Source organism: Gasterosteus aculeatus, chromosome 7 (assembly GCF_964276395.1).
Source record: "Gasterosteus aculeatus chromosome 7, fGasAcu3.hap1.1, whole genome shotgun sequence".
NCBI lineage: Eukaryota > Metazoa > Chordata > Actinopteri > Perciformes > Gasterosteidae > Gasterosteus > Gasterosteus aculeatus.
Window position 1 is genome coordinate 26718399 of NC_135694.1, and position 23963 is coordinate 26742361.

Below are 23963 nucleotides of genomic sequence, written 5' to 3' on the forward strand. Positions count from 1 at the left end.
AAACGTTTCCCAGCGCACCGACACAGCGATGCCATTTTACCATTAAAACAGTCGCTCAGGAATCAATTTTGCTAGAGTAGTTTATAAAATGTCAAACAAAAGACTAGCCAGTGAAAGGACGGCCGCCGTCAGACTACAGCATCTCACCTATTTGTTTAAAAGAAAATAATGGATTTCAAACACCTTCTCCACAGTTAGTTTCTCTCCTTTGAGCTTCTCCCACATGTTCCTTTGAGGCCCCGCTTCCTTTTTCCATCCTTCTATCTTTACTGGCTCCGGAGAGGACCAGCTGGTTCGTGTGATCATCAAAAACGCTGAGTAAACCAATTCCATTAGCCATGACCGTGGGCATGTAGGATTAAGCTTTCACACTCAAGCACATAAACATGATAACACTCACGTACACATATACCTCCAGTGGGCCAACACGAGAAACAAGGTCATGGCATTTTCATGACGGGACAAGATGAAAATAGAAAAAGGGCCATGAGCTCGATGGACTGAGGCACGATGAGTCAGTGGGCTGATAACGCAGACAGACTGAATCAGTGGGCCGAAAGCAGAAGGTGGTTTGTGTGTGTGAGTTTGTGTGTGTGTGGCTTATTTCAAGGGGGATGGAGCAGAGAGGAAGTCAGAGATATGATGTACTCTGGTCTTTAGGGGTTTAGCTGCAGGTGGTGGAACACCAGTCCTGTAGGTCCCTGTGGATGTCAGCAAACTGTTCTTCATACTCCAAACAGCTCAGAATAAATCACGTCCCTTTATCCCAATTAGAGCTGTTCTTTCTCTCTCTCCCTTTAACACAAATCCCCCCAGCCTCCTCACACACACATTCAGTTTATCTGCAGTCTTGAGAGGTGTATGCTCTTTTTTTTAATTAACTTTTGATTAAATGTGTAAGAATGAAGATTATTACTTCTTTTTTATTTTTTTAAGATCTTTCATTTTTCTATTCCGTATGATACTCTGTATCAAGCGGCTTTTAGGCGTGGGCTTGGAACGTAGGCATCTTATTTCTATCAAAGTGGCTTCTGAGATACTGCAATGGCAAACAGCCTGAAGCTATCGCAGCAATGTTCTTAACAAATGAGTGAAGGGCAAAATGGGGAGAGGAGAGAGCAGATCATGGTTTGATCTGTGGGATTTTGGCAGCTGTGGCTTTTCAACAGAGAAACACTGTCCTCTTGTGGAATAAAGTTGTAAAATGAGAGCTTGCCAGAAACATTTTGAGTACTATAAACCTACTTGAATAGCTATATATATATCTATCTATATATATATAGATATAGATATATAGATATATATATATATATACCAAGCTGTTTTAGTAAATGACTGAAACTTAATAAACAAATTATTAGAAATAAACAATAATTTAACTCTCCAGTAGAACCAATGGGCTTGGGTACAATACAATAATACCAGCTATCCTATTGTATTTTTATAAGAATTTTAGGGATGCAAGTCCCATAATAATTGCCCTACCACAAGTAAAGACATATATTATATTATTCTCTCAGAATACAGATACGATTTTTATCATGGCATATACGTATTACAAGGAGGTGAAGGAGAAGAAAAGTTACTTTCCCGTGAAAATAAGCAATTTCACATGTTTCTTGATTTTGGGCTGTACAAAATAAAATGAATGGATTTGAGTGTGCATTGCCGTTCTATAGGTTTCTATTCTATGCTCACGTTCCCAGACCCGGAAGTAAGAGGTTGCCGACTACGTCATATTTTTTTCAGCGCGAAAACTTTACTTTCGCTTGTGAACCACAACAACACCGGTAGGAGGGATACATTCAGGGCAAACACACGCACACACGTCTGCACTCTTCGACCAAGAATCATTCTCGTTTGACCCCGCGGGGAAACGCTTTGTTGAACAGTGAGTCGCTCAGTATAAAATACTGCAGCTTAGCACGTCGATTAGCCATACTAGCTACTTAGCATTAGCTTGCCGAGTTGACAGACAGCCACGAGTATGTTCACGTGAGCTGTAAGGATTAGACCCAGCTGGCTCATGCAAAGCTAAACTAAGAATGTAACCATGCCAGGTTAAAATTACATTCAGCAATTCACATTTAAAGTAGGCTAAGACCCGTTTTCTTCAAATTTAGGGTTCAGAGAGATGTCTACAATGCAGTTAACGATAAAACAGAGATCCTAGATGGGAAAAGAGATGATGTTCATTGTGAAAGGATGATACCGTATTACAGTACACATTCCATCGGCCTTATTTCTCAATTGTTTCAATAGCAAGACCATAAATATACAACAGTTTTACGGTCTATTGAGTTTGTTCACACTGTCAAACTATCTTCACATGATTCATGTAAAAATATATTGTAAATCTAAATCTTATGAAATTTAGCAGCTCAAAAATGTATTTTTGATAACAATACTTTATTGATAACGTGCATCACCAATTTTGTTCTATTATCCTGAAAATCAGTGTAGCTACAGATATATTTTAGGTGAATATTCTCCACGTGCTCTTGGAGAATATTGAGTTTTTCCTCCTCCTCACTTTATTCCTTTTATGTTTTTCTCTTTCAGAAAGCCAAAATGTCAAAGATAGACAAGATGAGCATCCTCGGGGTGAGGAGCTTTGGGATTGAGGATAAAGACAAACAAGTCATTACATTCTTCACCCCGCTGACCGTGCTGGTTGGACCCAACGGAGCAGGAAAAACGGTACGAGTTCCGGAGAGAGCGAAGGTTGATTGTGAAGCCTGACCTGTACAGAAGAAACAAGAAAGTTAGACCGCATGTGCTTTTATATTTTGCATGAAGCTAGGGCAAAAAAAAACAGAACAGGTATTTCAAAATGAGGACCGGCTACGTCATATTTTTAGGACATAAACGTTTTTGTTTTCTGTTTCCAGACTATTATTGAGTGCCTGAAGTATGCCACGTCAGGAGAACTTCCCCCTGGATCTAAAGGAGGTGCATTTGTTCACGATCCAAAGGTCAGCTGGCTCCATTCTACTTCGAGGCATAATACGCTTGGATACGCTCTTATTTTATTAAAATGAAACGCGTCTCGCTCCATCGAGTGTTTAACTAACACTGAAGGAAATTTCATAACAAGAGCAAACGTAGTATGAATTAAGTTGTTTGAATGTACCCACCTATCATAATATTAAATAACTAGATTATGCATTTTATTATTTCAGCTTTCGACTTTTTTTTATTTATTTGGATGTATGTATCGGTGTTTGAGATGGCTTCATCATTACAACAAGTTAATTTATGTTTTCGTTTTTTCATTTTCCCTTACTATTTGAATCCTAACCGTATATCACCTGTCAGATGTGAACCACTTAGGCTGCCTTTGTTGAAGTGAGATATTGCTGTGTGAATACCAGGACGCCCACGAGACGGACGTGCGGGCACAGATTCGACTCTTATTCACCGATGTCAGCGGAGAGAAAGTGACCATCAGCCGCTCCATGTCCTGCACTCAGAAGGCAAAGCACTACACCTTCAAAAGCTTGGAGCAGGTCATTTCCAGGATAAAGTAAGCAGCAGCAGCAACAACAACAACAACAACAACAAATACAAAAGGTTTCTGGACTGATATTTACCGTACTTAACCTTTTTCCCACCATGTGACCTTCTTCCTCGTTCGCCCAGGGACGGGGAGAAAAAGAGCTTGTCGTCAAAGTGTGTAGAAGTGGATCGCGAGATGATCTCCGCAATGGGCGTGTCGAAGGCTGTGCTGAATAACGTCATCTTTTGTCACCAAGAAGAGGCCAACTGGCCGCTTAGCGAGGGCAAAGCGCTCAAAGAAAAGTTTGACTCCATCTTCGCTGCAACCAAGTAAAGACCACGCGTAACGCTCGCCTTCAGAGTTATTATGTTTGGACGTCATGCATTAAATATATATATAAATATTTACCTGCCTGTCGCTTTTACATGAGGGAACTCAGTATTACTTTCTTTGTTTCCTCTCAGGTACATCAAGGCTCTGGAGACGATGCGTCAGCTACGTGTCAAAAAGGGTCACACGGTCAAAGAGTGTCAATTGGAGTTACGCTACCTGAAGCAGAATAAGGAGAAAGCCCATCAGATCAGGGAAACCGTGGCCACCAAGGAGGCCCAGCTGATGGCGTCTAGAGACAGCATCCAGCAGATAGAGCGCCAGACTGAGCCACTGGAGGTTGGTTGTGTGTGTTGATGCAACTGGAGGTTGGTTGTGTGTGTTGATCAAGTACAAAGATTGTTGCGTTGGTGTGGCGATCTTTCCCACAAAATAGATTTCTTAAGCTTTCTGACATTGTGCTATGAGTTTGCCCAGACTTCTTAGTAATTTTAGCATCACACACACTCTGAAGTATTTAGTTCAAGCAAATGTTTATCTGAATAAGAGACATTGATGGGTGCACTGATACATTTGCAAGCAGACCACTTATCACATTATTTTTCACTGTTTTAAATGTATTAATACAGAAGGTGAGAGAAACGTCTTAATTTTGCAGCTGTTCTGCAAACGTTTTACCCCAAAGCAATTGTTAGATATTGGATTATCAATCAATTCACAAATGTATAACCAAGTAAAATATGAATCAAGTGAGTTTCAGTAAAAGTTATACTATCCTGAGAAGTAGACGTGAAAGCATTTTGGTCAACTGGAGAGCCCAGCAGCTAAAACCCAACTTTTTCTATTGATATTTTTCAGGCTCGAATGGCCGATATAGAGACAAAACTGGGGAAAGTAATGAAGCTGGACAATGACATCAAAGCTTTAGACAGCCGGAAGAAACAGATGGAGGAAGATAACAAGGAGCTGGAGGAAACCATGGAACAGGTAACATAACATCAATTAAACTACAGTCGTTATATAGAAATGACACTAAAAGCAGTGCTCAACCTCCAAAGGACTCTGATTATGGAGGCAACACATTGGCAAAAATCCTTTTTGGAAACCTGCTAAGCCGTCCCCATTGAGCTTCAGCGCCACTCTTAAGCCAGTGAACTGTGCACGCCGCAGGTGTTCCAGGGTTCAGACAAGCAGCTGCAGGATAGTTACCAGAACCACCAGAGGACTGTGAGAGAGAAGGAGCGCAGGTTGACTGAGTGCCAGAAGGATCTGGAGAAAGCTGGACGGGAGTGTCAGAGACTCCACAGAGTCAAGGCTGATCTCCTGGTAGAGCAAGGTACCCACACCACGCATCATACATGCACACGTGTCCCAGTCTTAAGTAGCGTTTTGCTGAATTTCCCAGCCCGATATAAACCCCTGTTCTAGATCTCCCTTTAAGGCAGCATTGTTTGGTGGCATGCAACTTTTGTGTGCACTGGCTGGATGTCGAAACAAGTCCTGCTGTTCTCTCAAAGAAGGATGGACAGGAGGATGGGAAAACAGGTCTTCTGTCTATTTTCTGAAGTTGGCTGCTAAAATCCACCTCTCTTTTTGCAGGTTCTCTACAGCTGAAGGCTGACCACCACACTCAAAACATCAAGAACCGGGACAATCAGGTGAGAGGGGAGTAAGGCTGTCAAAACTGCTCAAAAAGGACATTCGAATATTCGCTTTAAAAAAAAGACATATTTGAATATCTGGTTGCGCATTAGGCACGTCAATGACAGGACAAATTTATAAAACAAGGCATAACTTCGTGTATAGGTAATTTGATTTAAGTTTAAACGTATTTAAGAACATATTACCTACACAAAAATAAGTAAATTAACTAACGGCCCACACCGCGGACCTCTCGCTCGCCCTCTCTCTCCCGCACCGCCGCGCTCTCTGCCCATAGCCGTGAATGACAACAATAAACAGTGCTGATCAAGAGTTTTGTGGTTTGCAATAAGGACACATTTAATTAAGAATGTAAAAGCATGTTTGTCTAAAAACAAAAAGAATGCTCATTTTAAAAGTTGCGTGACAGAAATCCTTGCTTATATCTCGTTCTCAGGTTCGCTCGCTGTCGTCCTATCTGGAGATGGAGGGTTTCGACCGGCCACCCTTCAGTGCCCTTCAGCTAGAGAGCTTCCATCAGCACGTCGCACAGAGACTTGAGCAGGAAAGAGTGGCAATCAATCAGGTTATGGTAAGACAATACAGATATCTACTTTCATTATTGCTGTGGCATTTAACACTGTTAAACAGCAATTTCAACGGTTATTTCAAATTGAACTCTAACCCGCAAGAAATATTTTAGATTCAGCCAGTTCATGAATAAATCTGTCTTGCTAATGTAATAGCTGATTCCTTCCTCTTATTTCTCCCGCCACTCAGGCCGACCTGCAGGAAAAAGAGCAACAGAAGCAGCAGTCCATTGATGAAATGAGGGACAAGAAGACTGGCCTGGAGAGAACGGCGGAGTTGAAGGGAGACATGCAGGGAAAGAAGCAGCAGGAACTGAGGAACATCAGGGCAGAGCTGCAGAGGCTGGAGGGTTCGTCCAGCCGCCTGCAGGAACTGGAGAACGAGCTGGCTAAAGTGGTGGGTGTACACACGCGGGCTGTGATGAGGTGGTTTGCATTTCCAAAGGGAGAGAGTGTGTATGTAGGTATGCTTTTTATCTGTTCTGTTGTTTTTTTGATTGTCACCCTCTTTCCAGTTGGATAACTTTTGCAAAATACAGTATGAAGCAGCAAGATCAGCTAAGCGGATAAAAATGCTTGTGTTTTTGTTTCTTTCTCATCCTCAGGAGCGTGAGCTGAAAAGTGCAGTTCAGAGCTCCAACGTGGAGGCGCTGAAGGCGGAGGTGGTGGAGCTCCAGAGCGAAAAGGTTGAACTTGACCGCACACAGAGAAAGCTCGACCAGGAGATGGGGATGCTCAATACGCACACCACCGCACGCACCCAGATGGACATGCTGAAAAAGGACAAGGTAATATGTCATCTAAACTCATTGGAAGGCAACTGGTGTTGAGAATTCTCCTCTTCTCCTATTGTTTTTCCCTCCTACTCCTCCCTAAGTGATGGAGTGGCCCCTTTAAACCCGGGCGTAACGTCTCCTCGCCCTCCTTTTTCCTCTTTATCCTCCCTTCCTAACCTGCGCCTTTCCTTTCCTCTGTGAGATCTCCGCTCATCTTCCCTCTTACTTCATTCCTCCAGACGGAGAAGGAGGAGCAGGTTCGTAAGATCAAGTCTCGCCACAGTGAGGAGCTGGTGTCATTGCTAGGCCACTTTCCCAACAAGAGAGAGCTGGAGGACTGGATCTATGGCAAATCTAAGGAAATCAACGGTACCAGGGACCGACTTTCCAAACTCCAGTTAGTACCACTTATTTACAGTAACGCTCACAACGCAAGAAACACAAATGTGAATGCAATCGGTTGTATCATGCTGTCATTCTCACAACACCCAGTAAGGACCTGGCATCCAGTGAGCAGAATAAAAGCCACATTGCTGCTGAGGTGCGGAAAAAGGAGCAGCAGTTAGCCAGCGACGAAGAGAAGTTCTTCAATGTGTGCGGCAGTCAGGACCTGGAGCAGGACCTGGGCAAACTACGAGAGGATCTGGAGAAGATCTCCAAACAAAGAGGTGTGCGCCTCGAAATGAAAATGAGAAGGAGTCTTTAGACTTTCACGTAAAGAGATGTCACTTGAGGTTTCACAAAAATAAGAAACAGATCTGTATATTGTTTATTTGAGATGGTCCCCTGCCTATGCCCCTAACCTCAACGTGGCAGGACTTCATTCAAAACATTCACCTCACTCACAATGAAATGGAAAATGTGGTGTCCTTAGCATGTGCACCGTGTTTTACTCAACATCCAATGCTTTCCATTTGCTGGATAAGTGTAATGCATCAATATGACACTATTCGGTTAATGGTGGCAGTGATCGATGCTCAGAGTGGATATGCCGGTTACTCTTGACGTGTTGCAGACATAGAAGTATGTTAAGTAGTAGTAACATATGCATTCTCTCTTCCTCTCACCTGTGTTTTTGTAGCCATGCTAGCCGGAGCCACCGCTGTGTACACGCAGTTCATCAGCCAGCTGACCGAGGAGACGGAGCCCTGCTGCCCCGTGTGCCAGCGGACCTTCCCCTCCGACTCTGATCTGCAGGAAGTCATCAGCGACATGCAGTCCAAACTCCGCCTGGTGCCCGACAAGCTGAAAAACACCGAGCAGGACCTGAACAGGAAGGAGCAGCGGAGGGATGAGATGATGGCTCTCCGACCTGTCAGGTATGAAGACAGTCGGCTCTCTGACACAGATGGTGTGATAGCGCCACTAGAGTACAGGCCTCCTGGGATATATATATGTGAAATCTACTTTCAGATGAAGCTGAGACTAAAAACTGTCTCTTTTCGTAAGTGCAACTCAGTGACCTGTGTGTCCTTTGGGAGCAAAACAGTCAAAAATAGTGCATAGTCCAAGAAAGTTACACTATCTCCCTTCTTCTGACTGCTGGCCTTTCCCCCGGCTTTGAGTGTGGCTCTTTCCTTATGCGTTTATCTTTTACTGGTTATAAGTTGCTTTACATTAATATACAGTATATTGTCTGTGTGCTGAGTTACGTTTGTGTTACTCCACTAGATGGAGCCATGTTCTCATTTTACACAAAGTACGGAGTAAGATTGAATGTTGGATGACGCTATCTAAATAAATGCATGCAATGCTTTTATTATCTGCTCAAATCATGTATTTATATTCTTTTTTTCATTCCCCCAAGGCAGTCCATTGTACAGTTTCAGGAAAAGGAGCTGCCGGAATTGAGGAACCGCTTGCAGACTGTGAACAGAGAGATCGAGAGGCTGAAGGGCAACGTGGAGGAGCAGGAGACTCTGCTCGGTACCCTGATGTCTGAGGAGGAGACGGCCAAGGCCTGCCTGCAGGACATCTCTCTCATGGACAGATACCTGGTACCGTCTTACGCTCTCTGACCCCCGCTGTCCCTTTCCAGCATGTACACCTGTGCCAGCCCTTGTCTCTACAGATAAGGGCTGGCAGTGAAACGGGGGGGGGAGGGGGAGGGGGAGGGGGAGTGAAGGGGGGTGTGTGTGTGTGTGTGTGTGTGTGTGTGTGTGTGTGTGTGTGTGTGTGCTCTCCCTTACTGACGTCAGTAAGTTATGAAAGTGAGATTACTGGATTTGTTGTTGAGGCTAACACGTCAAAACGGTAAACATTACTCACAAAGCGCAGCACACACACACACACACACATACACGGTCGAAATAAAGATATTAAGTCAAAAAACATGCCCTCATGTTATCTTGCAAAATGTAGTTTTGGTGAGAAACTAAAGTAAGTTGATTGGAGATGTTCTCACGGGAAAAAATGTAGATACTAAAGGCCCTGTTTGACTTCCCAACACTACTCGTATAGCGTATTATACATCATAGCAGTTAAAAAGCTAAATTATTGTTGTATCATTACAAATAAAACATGTTATTCATTTTACCACCGCTGTAGAGGGAATAGGTGATGAAAAATATTGTTAGGTAGGAAAATTAGAAAATGGACTGAAGTTAAAAGAACGGATTGAAACTTGTCTGCTGATTCCACAGAAAGAGCCCATGAGAGTCGTTATTCTCTCTTAATATGATATTAAAGTGACAAATAACAGCTGTGTTGGACAAAAGAAAAGTCTTACAACTGGCAGTTTAGTTCTGATTCAAGAATCACTAAGACTTTACTAATTCCTGGAAAGGTACATACACCCCCCTTCTCCAAAGTGTCTTTCTTCACTTTACTACTTATTTTTTTCTGTCCAGATGGACCTTAAAGAGTTGGAGAAGAAAATAGCTCAGCAAGCAGCCAAGCTTCAGGGAGTGGACCTGACCAGAACCGTCCAGCAAGTCAGTCGGGAGAAACAAGAGACTCAGCACAAGCTAGATACCAGTAAGACAATATCATACAGGCATTTACCTGTCTCTTCAGTTCTAACGTGGTTTTGGAACCAGTTTTCTTTAATCCTCTTTTAATCGAATTATTTTAGCCTCTAAACTTGCTTAAATGCTGGTCTTCATTTTGTCATCTGAATCCCAGCAGCAGATTGTCGACTGAGATGAAGTGTAATCCTTTTTGTCTTTATCCATTTCTAACTTCATTTTTGTACTTGCAGCCTCCAGCAAGATGGAGCTGAAACGTAAGCTGGTCCAGGACCAGCAGGATCAGATTCAGTTGCTGAAAAGTGCTGTAAATGAGACCCGGGAAGAGAAACTGCAGCTGAGCAGTGACATGCAGAAACAGCAGCAGCTGGAGGAGCAGTGCATCGAGTTCGCCACTGAACTGCAGGCCTTAACCAGGGACATCAGGGTACACTTTATGGCTTCTGTTGATCCGAGCTACTCCTCAGAAGATGCATCTGTGGAGGCACTTGTGAATTAGTGGAGTCACACGGGACAATGCTGCACACGATATTATTTATAGTGTCTAGTCTATTCATCTTTTGCAGTTCTCGTTAACGAGAATGCAGTGGAGATTTTTGATTGTTTTATGTCAGTTTGCACCTTTCTTTTACGATTTATTTCCGTATATATGTGGACTTCTGTTTTGGTATCTTCGCAGTGTGCGCATCCTGCGTTCTGACGTCATGTAGACGCACTAAGGGGGAAAATAATCACATTGTGCTCTTTTCATTCATAAAGTCATTCCTGTTTTTCGTGTTGTCACTTTTCTTCTCACTTTGTGCCCAACCAGGAGGCGAGAGAACAGCTCTCCCCTTTGTCTGCCGCCCTGGAGAAGCTGCAACAGGAGAAGCAGGAGCTGGTGGAGCACAAGAGACAGAAGCAGGAAGAGGGGCGGGACAAGGTGGACACATTTTCACTCTTATCGCTCATTGACTGTAGCCTTTCTCTCATCAGCGTGATGTTGATTTTCACTCGCATGGGACTGGCCTCAGAAGATTATTGATGAAGTGCTGACGATAGGCTTTTTCTGTGTTTCTTGTTTATATTCCCTTACTTTTAACCCCTATGTATATTTAATTGTGAAAATATATATTGTAAAGTGAGTTACCATGATTTAAATGTTAAACCTAAATGACTTCAATGTCAAACTAGTCACTTTTCTCCCATTTTCTGTATGACAGATCACTACCATTAAAGATAAAGTGAAGGAGATCTCCAACTTGGTCAGAGACATCACCAAATACGTTGATGACGGCAAAGATGAATACAAAGAGGTAACGTGTTTGCTACTTTCATACGTGGTGCACTGTGACTCTCCATTGTTCAATTAGTGAGGGACATCACCCATCATATCGAAGTGTGAATGTTTTCATTCTTTCTTCACTCAAGCAAAAAGAGGCTGAGCTTCAAGAAACCAACACCCAGCTCCACGAGGCTGAGAAGGACAAAGAGAAGGTCAACAAGGAGATGGGGAACGTCCGTCAGGACATAGACACTCAAAAGGTACGGCCTTCCCAACCAGCATCGTCTTCCTTATCTTCTTTGTCTCTTTCGTTCTGCTTTCCAAATAAAGCCGTAAACGACCTCACCCGTTTAGAGGATGCAGCCGAGAGGGGTTGACTTTTTCATGCTTTACATTGCCAGGTCCAGGAGCGCTGGTTGCAGGACAACTTGACCTTGAGGAAGCGTGTTGAGGAACTGAAGGAGGTTGTGGCGAAACGCGAGGCTCTAATGAAAGACATGGGCAACATGCAAGTGCTGCAGCTACGCCAGTAAGGGCACCACGCCGTTCAATACATCTGTTAACCCTTTGGAGACGTCCCAAGTCCCTTTAGTAGTACAAAGTTTCCACCTCATCGCTTTCTGTGGTTGCCCAGCGAACACCGTGAGGCCGAACGCAAGCTGGAGGAGCTGAAGAAGAACCGCAGCATCGCTTTTGGTCGTCAAAAGGGGTTTGAGGAGGAGATTATGGGTTGCAGGTGAGATATGCAGATCGATTCAGCTGAGGTGTTCAAATACCAATCTAATATGTAAGATACATATCTTTGTCAGTGCATGTTTAGTAATCAGGAGATAAGCTCTTTCGAGTGAACATCTTTAAGAATAATAACTTTGCAGGTTTTGCTGGTTCCTGTCCAACCGTCTGTCCAACTTTAGTGTCCACCAGCGCTGCTTAAAATGAATGACATGGTATCTTTAACAATTGAAGCTGATTGCTTACAGAAAAGAGCTACGAGAAGATCAGTACGACAAAGCCGATGAGCTCTACAAGAACAAGATGATAACCATGAGGACGACCGAGCTGGTCATCAAAGACCTGGATCTCTACTATAAGGCCCTCGATCAGTAAGTATCTGCGTGCATGTGAAGTAGGTGCTAACCACAAAGTCTTCATCAGAGATTGCGATGCATTGAATAGGTGCAGTGAATGAATAGTCTCTTTTTCTTTTTCTTTTTTTTTTTTACTTGAGAACGCCGTCTGGAAATGATTTCATATTAATGTGACAAAAGCATCTCACGGTTGTGCGCAGAAGCAAACAGCGTGGCAATGTCTGTACACGCAAGTAGGCGGTGACACAAACTGAAACCGATCTGAGCAAACAAACTCTATGTGGGACCGCAGAGGTGAATAGAATCATATGTTGAAAGGCTGTGAAATGTAAGACTGCAACATACCAAGGTGGGTGGATATGTTTGGCTTTAAAATAAATCCCCCCCCCCAAATCTATCCTTTAATGATAATAAGAAGACTGCAAAGAAACACACACAAAATAATCGATCAGCATTTGATTTTGCTCCTGGAAAGGATGTGCTTAGAAAGCCGTAGTGATTTAAGACGCGGTGTCAGCTGTAGCACGTCATCGGTTGCAACAGCTCTTGTAGTTTCCTGTTGTAAGATGTATTGTCAGTGTCTTCCTTTTTACTCCCCTTTGAAGTTTTCAAACCCACCCTAGATTGTTAAAACAGGAAGTCAGTGGTCTAATGTGGGGAAATTCACGGCTTGAGCCGTGATGTCACTCGTCTTGTAAGCCTTACTGACACTGTGGGCTTTGGACATTCATTACCTGGAAGCTTTCAACGACTGACTATTGCCAATAATTAAGAATGACGGTGGCTCGTTGATGCAGTTTCTCATCACCGCAAGAGCGACCTGTGTTTGGAACCTGCAGGCCGGTTGCGCCCTTACGTTTTGGAGTTTATTATATTGTCAGAACGGTCAGCAGTAGCATTAACATACTGCTAATTTATCTCAATCGTATCAGTTATGTATAAAAAAGCGACATGGCACACCAGCTGCTGATCATTAATTATCTATCAATCATGATACAATAGGATATTATTGCAAGTCCAGTATACCGTTAGCTAATCATAGATGTAGAAAAAAAAAATAATTAGTCTACTTTGTTTACCTATTGTGTTGTAGTGCTTATGTCATTAAGTCAAAAGAAAGAACTGTAAGAAAACAATAAGAATAGAACAATATATATATGTGTGTATGTATTAACCTGAATTGATTTCAGGTTTGTTTGAATTAGAAACCTCTCTCAGCAGGACAGCAAACCACAACAACATTATTACCAGTTTGATATCAAATCAAAACACCGGAAGGTTTATTGAGTTCATAAGGGCAGAGATAAGGGCTTAAAGTAGTGGTGTAACGATTCATTTTAACAACGATTCGATTCGAATTGCGATTCATGGTTGCCGATTCGATTCATGGACGATTTGGGTTAATTTAGAACGATTCAATTCAGTGACTTGAAATCGATTCAGTAACTTTACTGGACAGTGCAGGCAAAGTTTCCGAGATCCCTGTTGTTTCTTGTAAGGAAATCAGGTTTAAATTAATTATGGATATTATAAACAAACAAACAACAATTAATAGAACATGTATTAAGCTTTTATTTGAATCAAGTGCCATTTTTAATGTAAACATTACACAATGTTTGGATCAATTTAGAGAACCCCGGATTTTCAACCACATTGTAGGGTCGCACGTCTTTACAGATAAACTTGGCAATTGTTACTGTGATGTTGAGTTTCGTGCTGGCGAGGCCTGAGGTGTCTGCAGAGCTGGAGTTACCTGCTGCCGCTGCTGCAACGGTAACACTGCTAGAGGTCCTGACCGTCGGCGTTGTTTAATCCCACGGCGCATATATATATATATATATATATATATATATGTATGTGTATATGTAGTGTATGTATGTATTAACCTTACTTGATTTCAGGTTTGTTTGAATTGGAAACCTCTCTCAGCAGGACAGCAAACCACAACAACATAACTACCAGTTTGATATCAAATCAAAACACCGGAAGGTTTATTGAGTTCATAAGAACAGAAATAAGAGCTTAAAGGCTTCTGCTCAATGCGCTTTTTCAGTGACTTTCTTTTGGGAAAGCATTTCAGCCAAATTCCAATGTAAATCAATTTCTGTAGTGGTAAAACATTTATTTGGTTCTTGCATATATGGATCAGTTTGACACCCTAACTGAGAATAAAAAAGCAAACGTAAGCGTCGGGAAGTCGCAGATACCATCTGAGAAGAGAGCAGAAGCATTTACCCATGTGTGTGGGTTCGGCCTGGGAGCCTGCTCTGGCGCCGCGTCTGTTTATCAAGATCGAAAGCAGGCCGTACATCCAGGTCACAGTTTCTTTTTTAATACACAGAAAGTTGTGTCACGGTGAGATGTTTTGATTCGTAAGTGGTAACCAAATCTGTATAAAGCTCTTGTCTGTCATTCACTACGGTTAAACTCCTGAAGACAAAGCCGTGACTGCCTACATTCTGTTTCGAGGTTGTAAAATGACTTGCAGTCAAAACTGAATATCAAAATCTGTTTATTTACACTTGACAGTGATGTTAATTCCATGGCATTTAAAAAAAACAAAAGCATTGCTTTCTATAGTTATTTTGAAAAACAGCTTTAATGAACTCCACATGGGACTGAAACATCACTTTAGCAGATTTAGTTAGTAAAGATATTCAGCGAGATGTCTAAAAATGATTTAGAAAAATTAAAAATCTTAAATCCCTGTGTTCTTGTCACATGACCAAATACTGTAAATACATATTTAACCACCAAATATGGGCTTCAGAAGAAGCGTTGTTGGTTATGCTGTTATCACGCTGGTGTTTTCAAACCACATTGGAGTTTCTCATCCATTTGTCAGATTGTAGACGAGAGGATTCCTAGTACGCCGGAAAAACGCCTCCAGTGTCCGGCCTTCATATCTTTTATATCGACGTACACATATTTTTCCTCCACCAGTATTATATTGACTTATTAGAGAAAAAAAATAAAATGCTGAAGCTATCATTTTTTTAAGCGAATGATCAGAAAATAGCTTGCAGTTGCATGCAACAACATCTAAATGGTGCTTCATGAAGGTTGTCCGTGTCTGCCATGAATACCCTTCATGTGTGTGCACACTGTCGTCTGCAACCTGCTCCGTATGTTCACCTCTGAACCAACCCGTTCAATCGGCCCTCTCCTCATCCACATTAAATGACCACTTTTCTTCCATAGGAAGCGGTGTCGCTTGTTGTGAACTACGGGAAAGTAATCGCAGATACACACACACAAGACGTCAAACGCACTTCTTAGCCATTTGCTGCCCATGCATTTTAACCTACCAACATCGTTGATATTCTTCAATTAGTGTCCACGATTCAACGTACAATTTGCTTGTGATTCACAGTCCCGGGTCTGCTTCTCTCTGTCACCCGATGGTCACACTGGAAGTGTCTCTTGGGCAAAGCGAGTCAAACAATGTCTTGTAGCTGCCTGTGCTTCGGGAAGGTAAACGGCATCTAGTCCACATTTCGGTCTACAGCTTTTAGCTTATTTTTGTTTTCCTCAGAACCATCATGAAATTCCACAGCATGAAGATGGACGAGATCAACAAGATCGTCCGAGATCTGTGGCGCAGCACCTACAGGGGTCAAGGTGCGTCTCACCTTTTCGGAACTATTTTTTTTTTTTGACGTGTTCGATAGCGCCTGGTTCTCTTTCCTCTGTGTTTCATCGCTCCCTCTTGGCTCCTCTACAGACATTGAGTACGTGGAGATCAGGTCTGATGTCGACGAAAACGCGTCCGCTGGAGTGAAGCGCCGGGTTTACAACTACAGAGTAGTTATGGTCAAAGGGGACACGCCTTTGGACATGAGGGGACGCTGCAGTGCCGGACAGAAGGTACCTGCACGTTCTGGTTCTGTAAGCAAGTAAAGTACAAAACAAAACCAGATGACTACAATGGAGTTTCAGGTTTTGTTCTCCTTCTTCTTCTTCTCCTTCTCCCTAACACTATGACATTGTGTGTGCAGGTGTTGGCGTCCCTGATCATTCGTCTTGCCCTGGCCGAGACCTTCTGTCTGAACTGTGGGATCCTGTCCCTGGACGAGCCCACCACCAACTTGGACCGAGAAAACATTGAGTCACTGGCACACGCCCTCGTAGAGTGAGTACACACACACACACACGCACACACACACGTTTTCACCTGAAACTCGTGCGGACCGTATTTGACGCGATGCGTTCCACGAAACCAGGTCTCAATCTTCAAACGACGCTTTGTAGGCCGTTCGAGCGTTGCGTCAACACAATAACCAAAGGCTCCTTTGTGATCTGGTTGGCACTACGTGACTGACTCGTCTCGCTCGTTGCTTCGCCAGAATCATCAAGAGTCGCTCGAGCCAGCGCAACTTCCAGCTGCTGGTCATCACCCACGACGAGGACTTTGTGGAGCTGCTGGGCCGCTCGAGCTACATCGAGCACTTCTACCGCATCCGAAAGAACCAGGACCAGAACTCCGAGATCACCAAGTGCAGCATCGCCTCCCTCACCACCTATCTCCACTGAGCAGACAACTGACTCCCAACTCTTTTTCATTTCGGTTGCACAAATGTCGATTTGTTCAGTTGATTTTGGTAGAATAGGAACTGCTTGGAAAGCGTATTCATGCACATTTAGCGACTATCTGTAAAACGAGAATTAACCTTGACGTTTCTGCACAAAGGTCTCCGTCCTCTTGTTCTTCTTCGAGCCGGAAAGCCATTTCCAGAAATGTAGCAATACCTAAACATTTGTTTTCTACACTAAAATAAGTTGAGAAAGTTCTTGGTGAAGTGCTTGTAGAAAAGCTGATAATTGTACCTGGTCTTTGGATGACATCACAAACCACATTTCACGACAAACCGTCTGGCGCTGATGTTTTTGGTCTTTGTACAGTGTCCAGTAGCCATCTGCTGGCCAGCGCGGGTAACGGAAGGATGAGTTCTGTTTCAATGTTCGCCGCTTTGTGTTCAACGCTTTGGCATTAAACCTTGTTTGAAGGATTTGGGGTTGACATCTGCGAGTGGGTCTCTTTTTCATTTGAGTAATGTAATGTAACCTTCTTTAGGTTGTCTATCCCGTCGGTTCAGTTTCTAAGAAAAGTAGCTCGATGCAAGTGACGTTGCTCACCAACCGCAGATTAATCAAAGAAATCTTATCTCAAATGCCTACTCATTCTTGTAGTTCTAATAAGGGGAAAAACGTGGCCACGGCGTGGGCAAAGCAAGTATAAATGTCGGTGTTCTCAGTCAAGACCTCAGAACAAGCTGCAAGCTGACAATTGAGGAATCATTTCATAGACTTCTTGAAACAGCTTCTTCCAAAGGTCTTGAGCCGACGAGCTACTATGATGATGAAGATGATTTTTCTGCTGGTTTCCGCTGCGGCGCTGCTCCACGCTTCAGCTCTGCCACTTAACCAAAGGGAAAACCTAAACCATATAATTGACCTGGTGCAACAATACAATGGGACTCATCGTATGGTAAGCTCCCATCAGATGAACACTATTATGTAACTTTTTTTGTGTTTGCATTATTTAAACACTTCATTGGTGCTTGATCTCGTTAAAACCTAAAATAATATATTGTCTTTTTTTTCTCTGTGCTTCAGGGGAACTTTGTGGAAAATGTCAAAGAGTTGGCCAATTGTAATGTAAGTTTTCTGATTGGCAGCAACGAAAGAAGACCAACTACAATGGCCATTTTGCATAATTTATGATGTGCTTGCCTAGTTTATTTTTTTTAATGCAAACGTATTGCTTGTCTTCCATACAGAGCATCTTCTTCTGCAAAGTGCACAAAATCCTGCGTAAGCACTTCGGTAAAAATTCCTCGGAGGAGGAGGTGAAGATTGTGAGAAACTTGGAGATGTTTAACGGAGCCCAAAATGTAAGAGCTTCACTTTTTATATTTGCAAAATGAGACAGTCTTGTGTTACAAAAGAATGATTACCCCCACCACACACACACACACACACACACACACACGCACACACACTGTTTCCTGCCTCAAGATAAACTGAGCAAGAGTTGTTGAGAACCATTAATGCAAGTATAGTGCGCTAAACTGACTGATTTCTGATTTCTGATTTCTTGATGTCTTTCAGCAAACCTGTGCAGTGTTACTAAAGAACGGAACGACTCATCACAACAGCATACAGATTCCGCGACTTCTCGAGGACCTTGTCAAGTGTATCCAGAACACCAACATGATGAACTAAGCCGGAGTTCCTCCCAGACGGGCGACCCGACTGTCAGTGTTGAGTCCTTGAGTGTTTGATTTCTTTATTAGTGAGTCATTTAAAATAAAACAAAACAAAAAAAAAGATAGTGATAAGAAGCAAATGATTGGGGCATGTGATTATAGAGATATTGAAACGGTAGAACTTGTTGCTAAATTGTTTTTTCATATATTATTGTTTGTTGTTGTTAATGAGCAGCTATATACAGTATGTTTACAAAGATTGACGTGATATTGACTTAATATATTGGCAAATTTATGTCTGCAGTCCCTTGGCAAAATGCACAGCCCGTCCATACTAAAGTAAACTACAATAATGGGAAGTTAGCTGTTTTTAGCGCTCACTCTTAACGACTTGATAAAAGGATCTTGACTCAAACAGCTTTCATAGAAAATAAACCATGGGCGTTATTATGACCCGGGTGTCCAAACACCTGGATATTTATTTTATTGTTTGCATTGTATTTAAGATAAGTTTATAAGTTAAAGCTCTTAATTATATGTACAACATATTTATTGTAATATCACACAGCGTTGCAATAGGTGAATACAGAAAAAAATAAATTGTGTTGCCCATGAGTGGAGTGTGTATGGAAATGCTTTGTTCTTTATTCTCCCCACTATTATTTATATGTTGCAGTTGTATTAAAATATGCTTTACCATCAATTTTAGTTCTCTTTAAATATGTTGAGTCACATTGCAACTGCCAGTTGTGCAGCACGTGACGTTAAAACATATGCAGGTACACACGCCGCTAATACACTGGTTGTTTGAATGACCACATCTTTTGTCCATGACAAGGGAAACATTAACGTTTGTATTTTTCTGAAGTGGCAACGAGAAAACCAGTTGCCTTGGTACAGGACGTGTCCTGATTACCTGTAAAAGAAAGGAACTGTTGTATTACTCCGTAATAACGCGCGGACAGGATACCTGTTGTAAAAAATAAAAAAAAACGGAACAACAAAAAAGCCCGTGAATGCAGCAGAGGGGGGCGTGGCTCCCCGGCCTCGCAGACCCCGACGAGGCTCTGCAGCTGGCGATGTGACGTCACTACGTCAATGCGCGCCAACAACATTCAGGCCAGCACGTCATCTCCCGGCCCGGTCACCGCGGTTCACTCTCCGTTAACGTAACTTCCCCCCGCAGCCGAAATGGGGGGAAATTTCACGTTGGGTAGATATAAGTTTTCATTATGTGTTAAACAGTGGAACCTCAAATTTTTACTGATTTCAAAATAGTTTTTTCAGAGTTTTAAGTTCAACATATAAATAGCCAAAAGCTCAAACGATCTGTTGATTGTTTACTTAGGGGTAACAACTCAATGAAAGTATTTTATTCATGTGTGCAGAAAATAGCAATGCAGAAACGTTTAGAAGATCAAGCGATTTGCTCAAATATTAATGGCTCCATTCGGCCCCCTGAAGAAGGACCCTGGTTTTCGTACAGTGCTCTCAGCCAATCGGTGCCGCGCCCACAGATGCATTTGGTGCCTGGCTGTGGCGAGCTGCCCGCCCTGACTGAGGAGCTCTCTGGGAGAAACATCTTCCACCACTCTTTTCCCGCTCGCCTTGGACAATGTACCCGTCACTCGGTGACTTGATGCAATGTGGCTCTCGGTGGCTCTCCGCTGTGTGTACACGGGCTACTGAACCGTGGCTCCCTCATTACTAAGTAAAGAGAATCACTCTCCTTTTCAACTGTTCTTTTTATAGAACTGTTGGAATCATTCACAATACTTTTCCTCCCATCCTTAAATTTTTACTCCTTTTTGATTTTAAAGGACAAATAAACTCTCAGGTCGGTCGAGCGTTGTACAATAAGAAGATGAACTTGTTAAGTAAAAGCTGCACTGCAATGAGAAATATGACATCTGTCGGGGTTATATATTTTTTATAATTTCATTATTACTTTTTCATCAAGATGTGCAGCATTTTAACTTCACCAAAAGAAACAAATCACTCCCAGCGAGTATTTGTGATCATTTACACAAATTACATCAACCTTGTATCAATATATACTTCTTCTTTTCTCACAATACAACGGTTATTTCCAGTATATCACAACGCCCCAAATCAGACATCCATGAAGACACTTTGTTTGATGTTGAGTTACCAGTGGTATCCTGTGGCCTCATTAACGGATAAAATAAGATTTGTTTAGACCTGTTATCCTGGCTATACGCTCTAAACCCCATGGGGGGGGTGTTTGAAAGTATGCAAATGATGTTGAATCGCCACGAGGCAATTTAACCCCAAACCGAACCGCATCACACTATCTTTGCTCTCCATCCTGATGTGATTGTTAACGTTCTATCAGCTGGAAACGTCTCGTCAGGCCGCGTCCCGTCGACATCGACCTCCTTTTGTCTGCAGACGGACGAGTTGACCCCGGAGCAGAACTTGCGTTCAGACGGCCTTGATGCACATGCCTTCTGTTTTCTTCATCACACGTGCACGCGCTCACCGCTGCTTCTTCATTGCGTTCCTGGTCGATTGGCCTCGGGGCTGTCTTCGGGGCCTGGAGCCAGTGGGATTAGACGGGGGGGGGGGGGGGGTTGGCTGAATCGGCATGGGGACCTCCTCCTCCTCCACTGTGCCCTGGCTTGGTTTTCATGTCTGTCTTCAAAAGCACAGAGAAAGGGGGATGGGGAGTTGAAAGGGGGGGGGGGCAGTTTGCCATCAGTGGCGCTGGCATCGCTGTTTTCCCATGTGCCCTCAGTCTGTATATACGGGTCCGAGGTGGCGGAACACGTCAACACCGAGCTGCTTTTCACTTCCTTGTTTACACAACCCCCCCCTGCCAACCCCCCACCCTCGGGGCTATCAGAAATACAGAGTGCACACATGTGCTATCAAACGATGTGTTTCCATCAAACGTGATGCTTTTTTTTTGAGGCCCTGTAATTATCTCTGGTTTACGTTACAGGCGGCAGGATTGTTATTCATGAGGTGTTTTTACAAACGGGTGTATTTGTGGACAAAGTGCTTCCATGGCCTGTACTTTACTTGTAATATTCTTAAAAGGATTCAGATGGTTCAACAGTACTTTCCATTCATTTGTGGCACTCGACTGATCCCATTTGACTTGGAAAGAAGTTCTTTACCCTGTAAGATTTTTTAAAAACTTTTTTCTGGGCTTTCTAGAGAACATTTAACAGTTACACACAACAGTTGTTGGCAGCATGTTTGAAAATGCAACAAAAAGAAGAAGGAGCTGCTCTCAACATGTTTATTTAAAAGCAATTCCATTACAATTCCATCTGTCTTTTGTACTTGATTGCATCCTCACATAAAACTGCCGTATTCGGGATTCACATTCAATTTCTCTTAAAAAATTCAAAAATCGACATAAAAAAGGAGTGAAGAGCTAATTAAGGTGCCGTGGAAACGGCCCCCCGGGGGGCTCGCCTCCTCTCGGCGGTGGCGTCCTCTGGGCGCTCCGCCTGTCTCACAAGTTTAGTGTCAGACGGTTTCGGACCGGCAGGGACGCGCTCACCTTGACACGATCAACCTGGAAATGAAAAGAACGAAATCCAGGCAGTCAGAATGACGGATACGTCAACCGGGGAGTTAGTCCTCCTCTTTCTTTCCTTCTCTCCTTCCCTCTCTTCCGTCACATCTCGTGTCCCTCTGGCTTCCCTTTCTTTTATCTAACTTCCTCCTTCCCAGACTTTATTTATTCCATTCCTTCCTTCTGGTATTCCTGATTGTCTCTTTCCTTTGTTCTTTATACTTTTCTTTCATATTCTGTGACCCTCCTTCCCTTCCTCAAACCTCCCTCCAACAATTCTTTCCTAAATCCTTCCCCTCGTCTCCTCTTCCTGTCTCCCCCCGTTTCTCTCGTATCTACAGCCGCATTTTCTTGGAGAGGATTATTATGTTCAGCAGACTATATGGTGATTATGTGTTCATCTCGTCTAATCTGAGTTTGTGTGCTAACCCTGCAACCGAGCGGCTAAGTGCTTCGTAGAGGAAGAAATCACGCCACAGTGAGTTATTTCTGGCTGATTTAATCTCATTTCTCTGGGCCCTTTGATAATGGAGAGGACTTGAATAATGAATGCAGTATATAATACTGTTCTGCAGGCCCACTGAATGAATTAAGCAGGTATACATATGAGGGACTGTGAGCGACTGTAATACTGTTGTCCTGCTTCCTCCTTTGTCCTTTTAATACCACCTTCTTATTTTGTGTTTTTGCAGAATAAAAATTTACTGCACTTATAGTGAAACATATAGTGAAATGACAGAATGCTATTAATGTTTGCTGAAATATGAATCACACAACTGTCTTTCACATTCCTTATGAAGAAGGATCCCTCTCCCTGTGCTGATATCTCTTTTTGTGTGTGTGTGTGTGTGTGTGCGCGCGCACATCTCAGTGGGCTCTACATAATGCACGGTGTGTTAGTTAGCAGACAATTTGACCTCACGCAGACGTCTCACTGCTCTCGCTGCAGAGCCGACGCTCGCTGTGAAATAACAGCAACGATCTTTCATGTCACAAAGTCACTCAATGCACTCGGTAAGCATTTTAGATGTGGTAATGATTGCGTTATTCAAAGTTCATTTTATGGTGATTTTGGTTTCTATCATGACATCCGTCGAGTCACAAGCAGGTACAAGTTCTCATCAAAAGTCTTATTGATTCATTTTATTACAATATATTGATATATTTACTAATTGTTTCATTCATCATCGTGCCAATCATTCCGCTCTGCCTGTGGCATCATATCTCAATATTTGCTGTAAGACGTAATCAGATATGTAAATACTCCATTACAATTGTATTTACTTAAAAGTATTCTTGCTAAGGTAGTATCAGCATACCTTAAACTACCTAAAAGTTCAAACCTTTGCCCGCTAAAGTCTCAGAGTTGTTACAAATATGATTTTAATGTCGATGTAGCTGATTTTCTATACTTTTAGGTTGTTTTATTTGATGCTGTTCAACCAAGGCTTTAATTGTATGTGTTTAAGATCTTAACCTGTAATGTGACAATTAAAAAAGATCAAATATGAGGTACCTTTGAAACAAAACGACTAGCCGTGGTCCATCTTGCCATGATCTGAATAGAATCAACCCTAAAAGGCCTTCAGAGAAGGAAGACGTGCAGGAACGGGTGATGGGCGGCACCTGCAACACCCCACTCACCCCAGCCTCAAGTTTCTAGATAGTAACACAATCTCGCTGTGTGTGTGTGTGTGTGTGTGTGTGTGTGTGTGTGTGTGTGTGTGTGTGTGTGTGTGTGTGTGTGTGTGTGTCCTAACGTGTATAGTGCACACAGGTGTGCGTGCAGACTCCAGCAGCAGTCTGGTCCCCGTGGTTCGTCTTGTGATGATAATAGAAGGTGACTAATAGAGAGCGCAGAGGTAGCTGTCTCCCTTCGCTCTGCTCACATTCTCATGTGTTGCTGCTGGCACAGGATGAATTATTGAGTTCTGGGTGTCTCGGCTCCGACCCCTCCCCTCGTTGAATTCCCTCACTCTGCTCGTGAGGATGACAGCCACCCCCTGTGTGCGCACGTGTGTGTGTGTGTGTGTGTGTGTGTGTGTGTGCA

The 23963-nt window shown here is 42.9% G+C and overlaps 2 protein-coding genes across 3 annotated transcripts; both read left to right on the plus strand.

Moving 5' to 3' along the window:
- Window positions 1-1704: 1704 nt before the first annotated feature.
- Window positions 1705-17174, plus strand: rad50 (RAD50 homolog, double strand break repair protein). 2 transcript variants are annotated; one of them, XM_040182339.2, is made up of 28 exons: window positions 1705-1790; window positions 2563-2700; window positions 2892-2975; window positions 3375-3526; window positions 3643-3828; window positions 3964-4168; window positions 4688-4816; window positions 5000-5165; window positions 5429-5487; window positions 5928-6062; window positions 6251-6457; window positions 6666-6848; window positions 7076-7233; window positions 7329-7504; window positions 7918-8155; window positions 8644-8833; window positions 9686-9812; window positions 10036-10229; window positions 10614-10724; window positions 11005-11097; window positions 11213-11326; window positions 11468-11595; window positions 11701-11802; window positions 12047-12169; window positions 15690-15775; window positions 15879-16021; window positions 16153-16286; window positions 16501-17174. In XM_040182339.2, exons 2-28 carry the CDS (start codon window positions 2572-2574, stop codon window positions 16685-16687), a joined length of 3939 nt encoding a protein of 1312 aa, XP_040038273.1. In that variant the 5' UTR covers window positions 1705-1790; window positions 2563-2571; the 3' UTR covers window positions 16688-17174. The 2 variants fall into 2 exon arrangements, with proteins under 2 accessions (XP_040038273.1, XP_040038271.1); XM_040182337.2 differs by having other exon boundaries at window positions 1721-1891.
- Window positions 17175-17366: 192 nt separating this feature from the next.
- On the plus strand, window positions 17367-18978 carry LOC144410364 (uncharacterized). The gene is made up of 4 exons (XM_078106781.1): window positions 17367-17642; window positions 17771-17812; window positions 17935-18048; window positions 18266-18978. The coding sequence occupies exons 1-4, from the start codon at window positions 17508-17510 to the stop codon at window positions 18377-18379; spliced, it is 405 nt and encodes a 134-aa protein (XP_077962907.1). The 5' UTR covers window positions 17367-17507; the 3' UTR covers window positions 18380-18978.
- Window positions 18979-23963: the final 4985 nt, after the last annotated feature.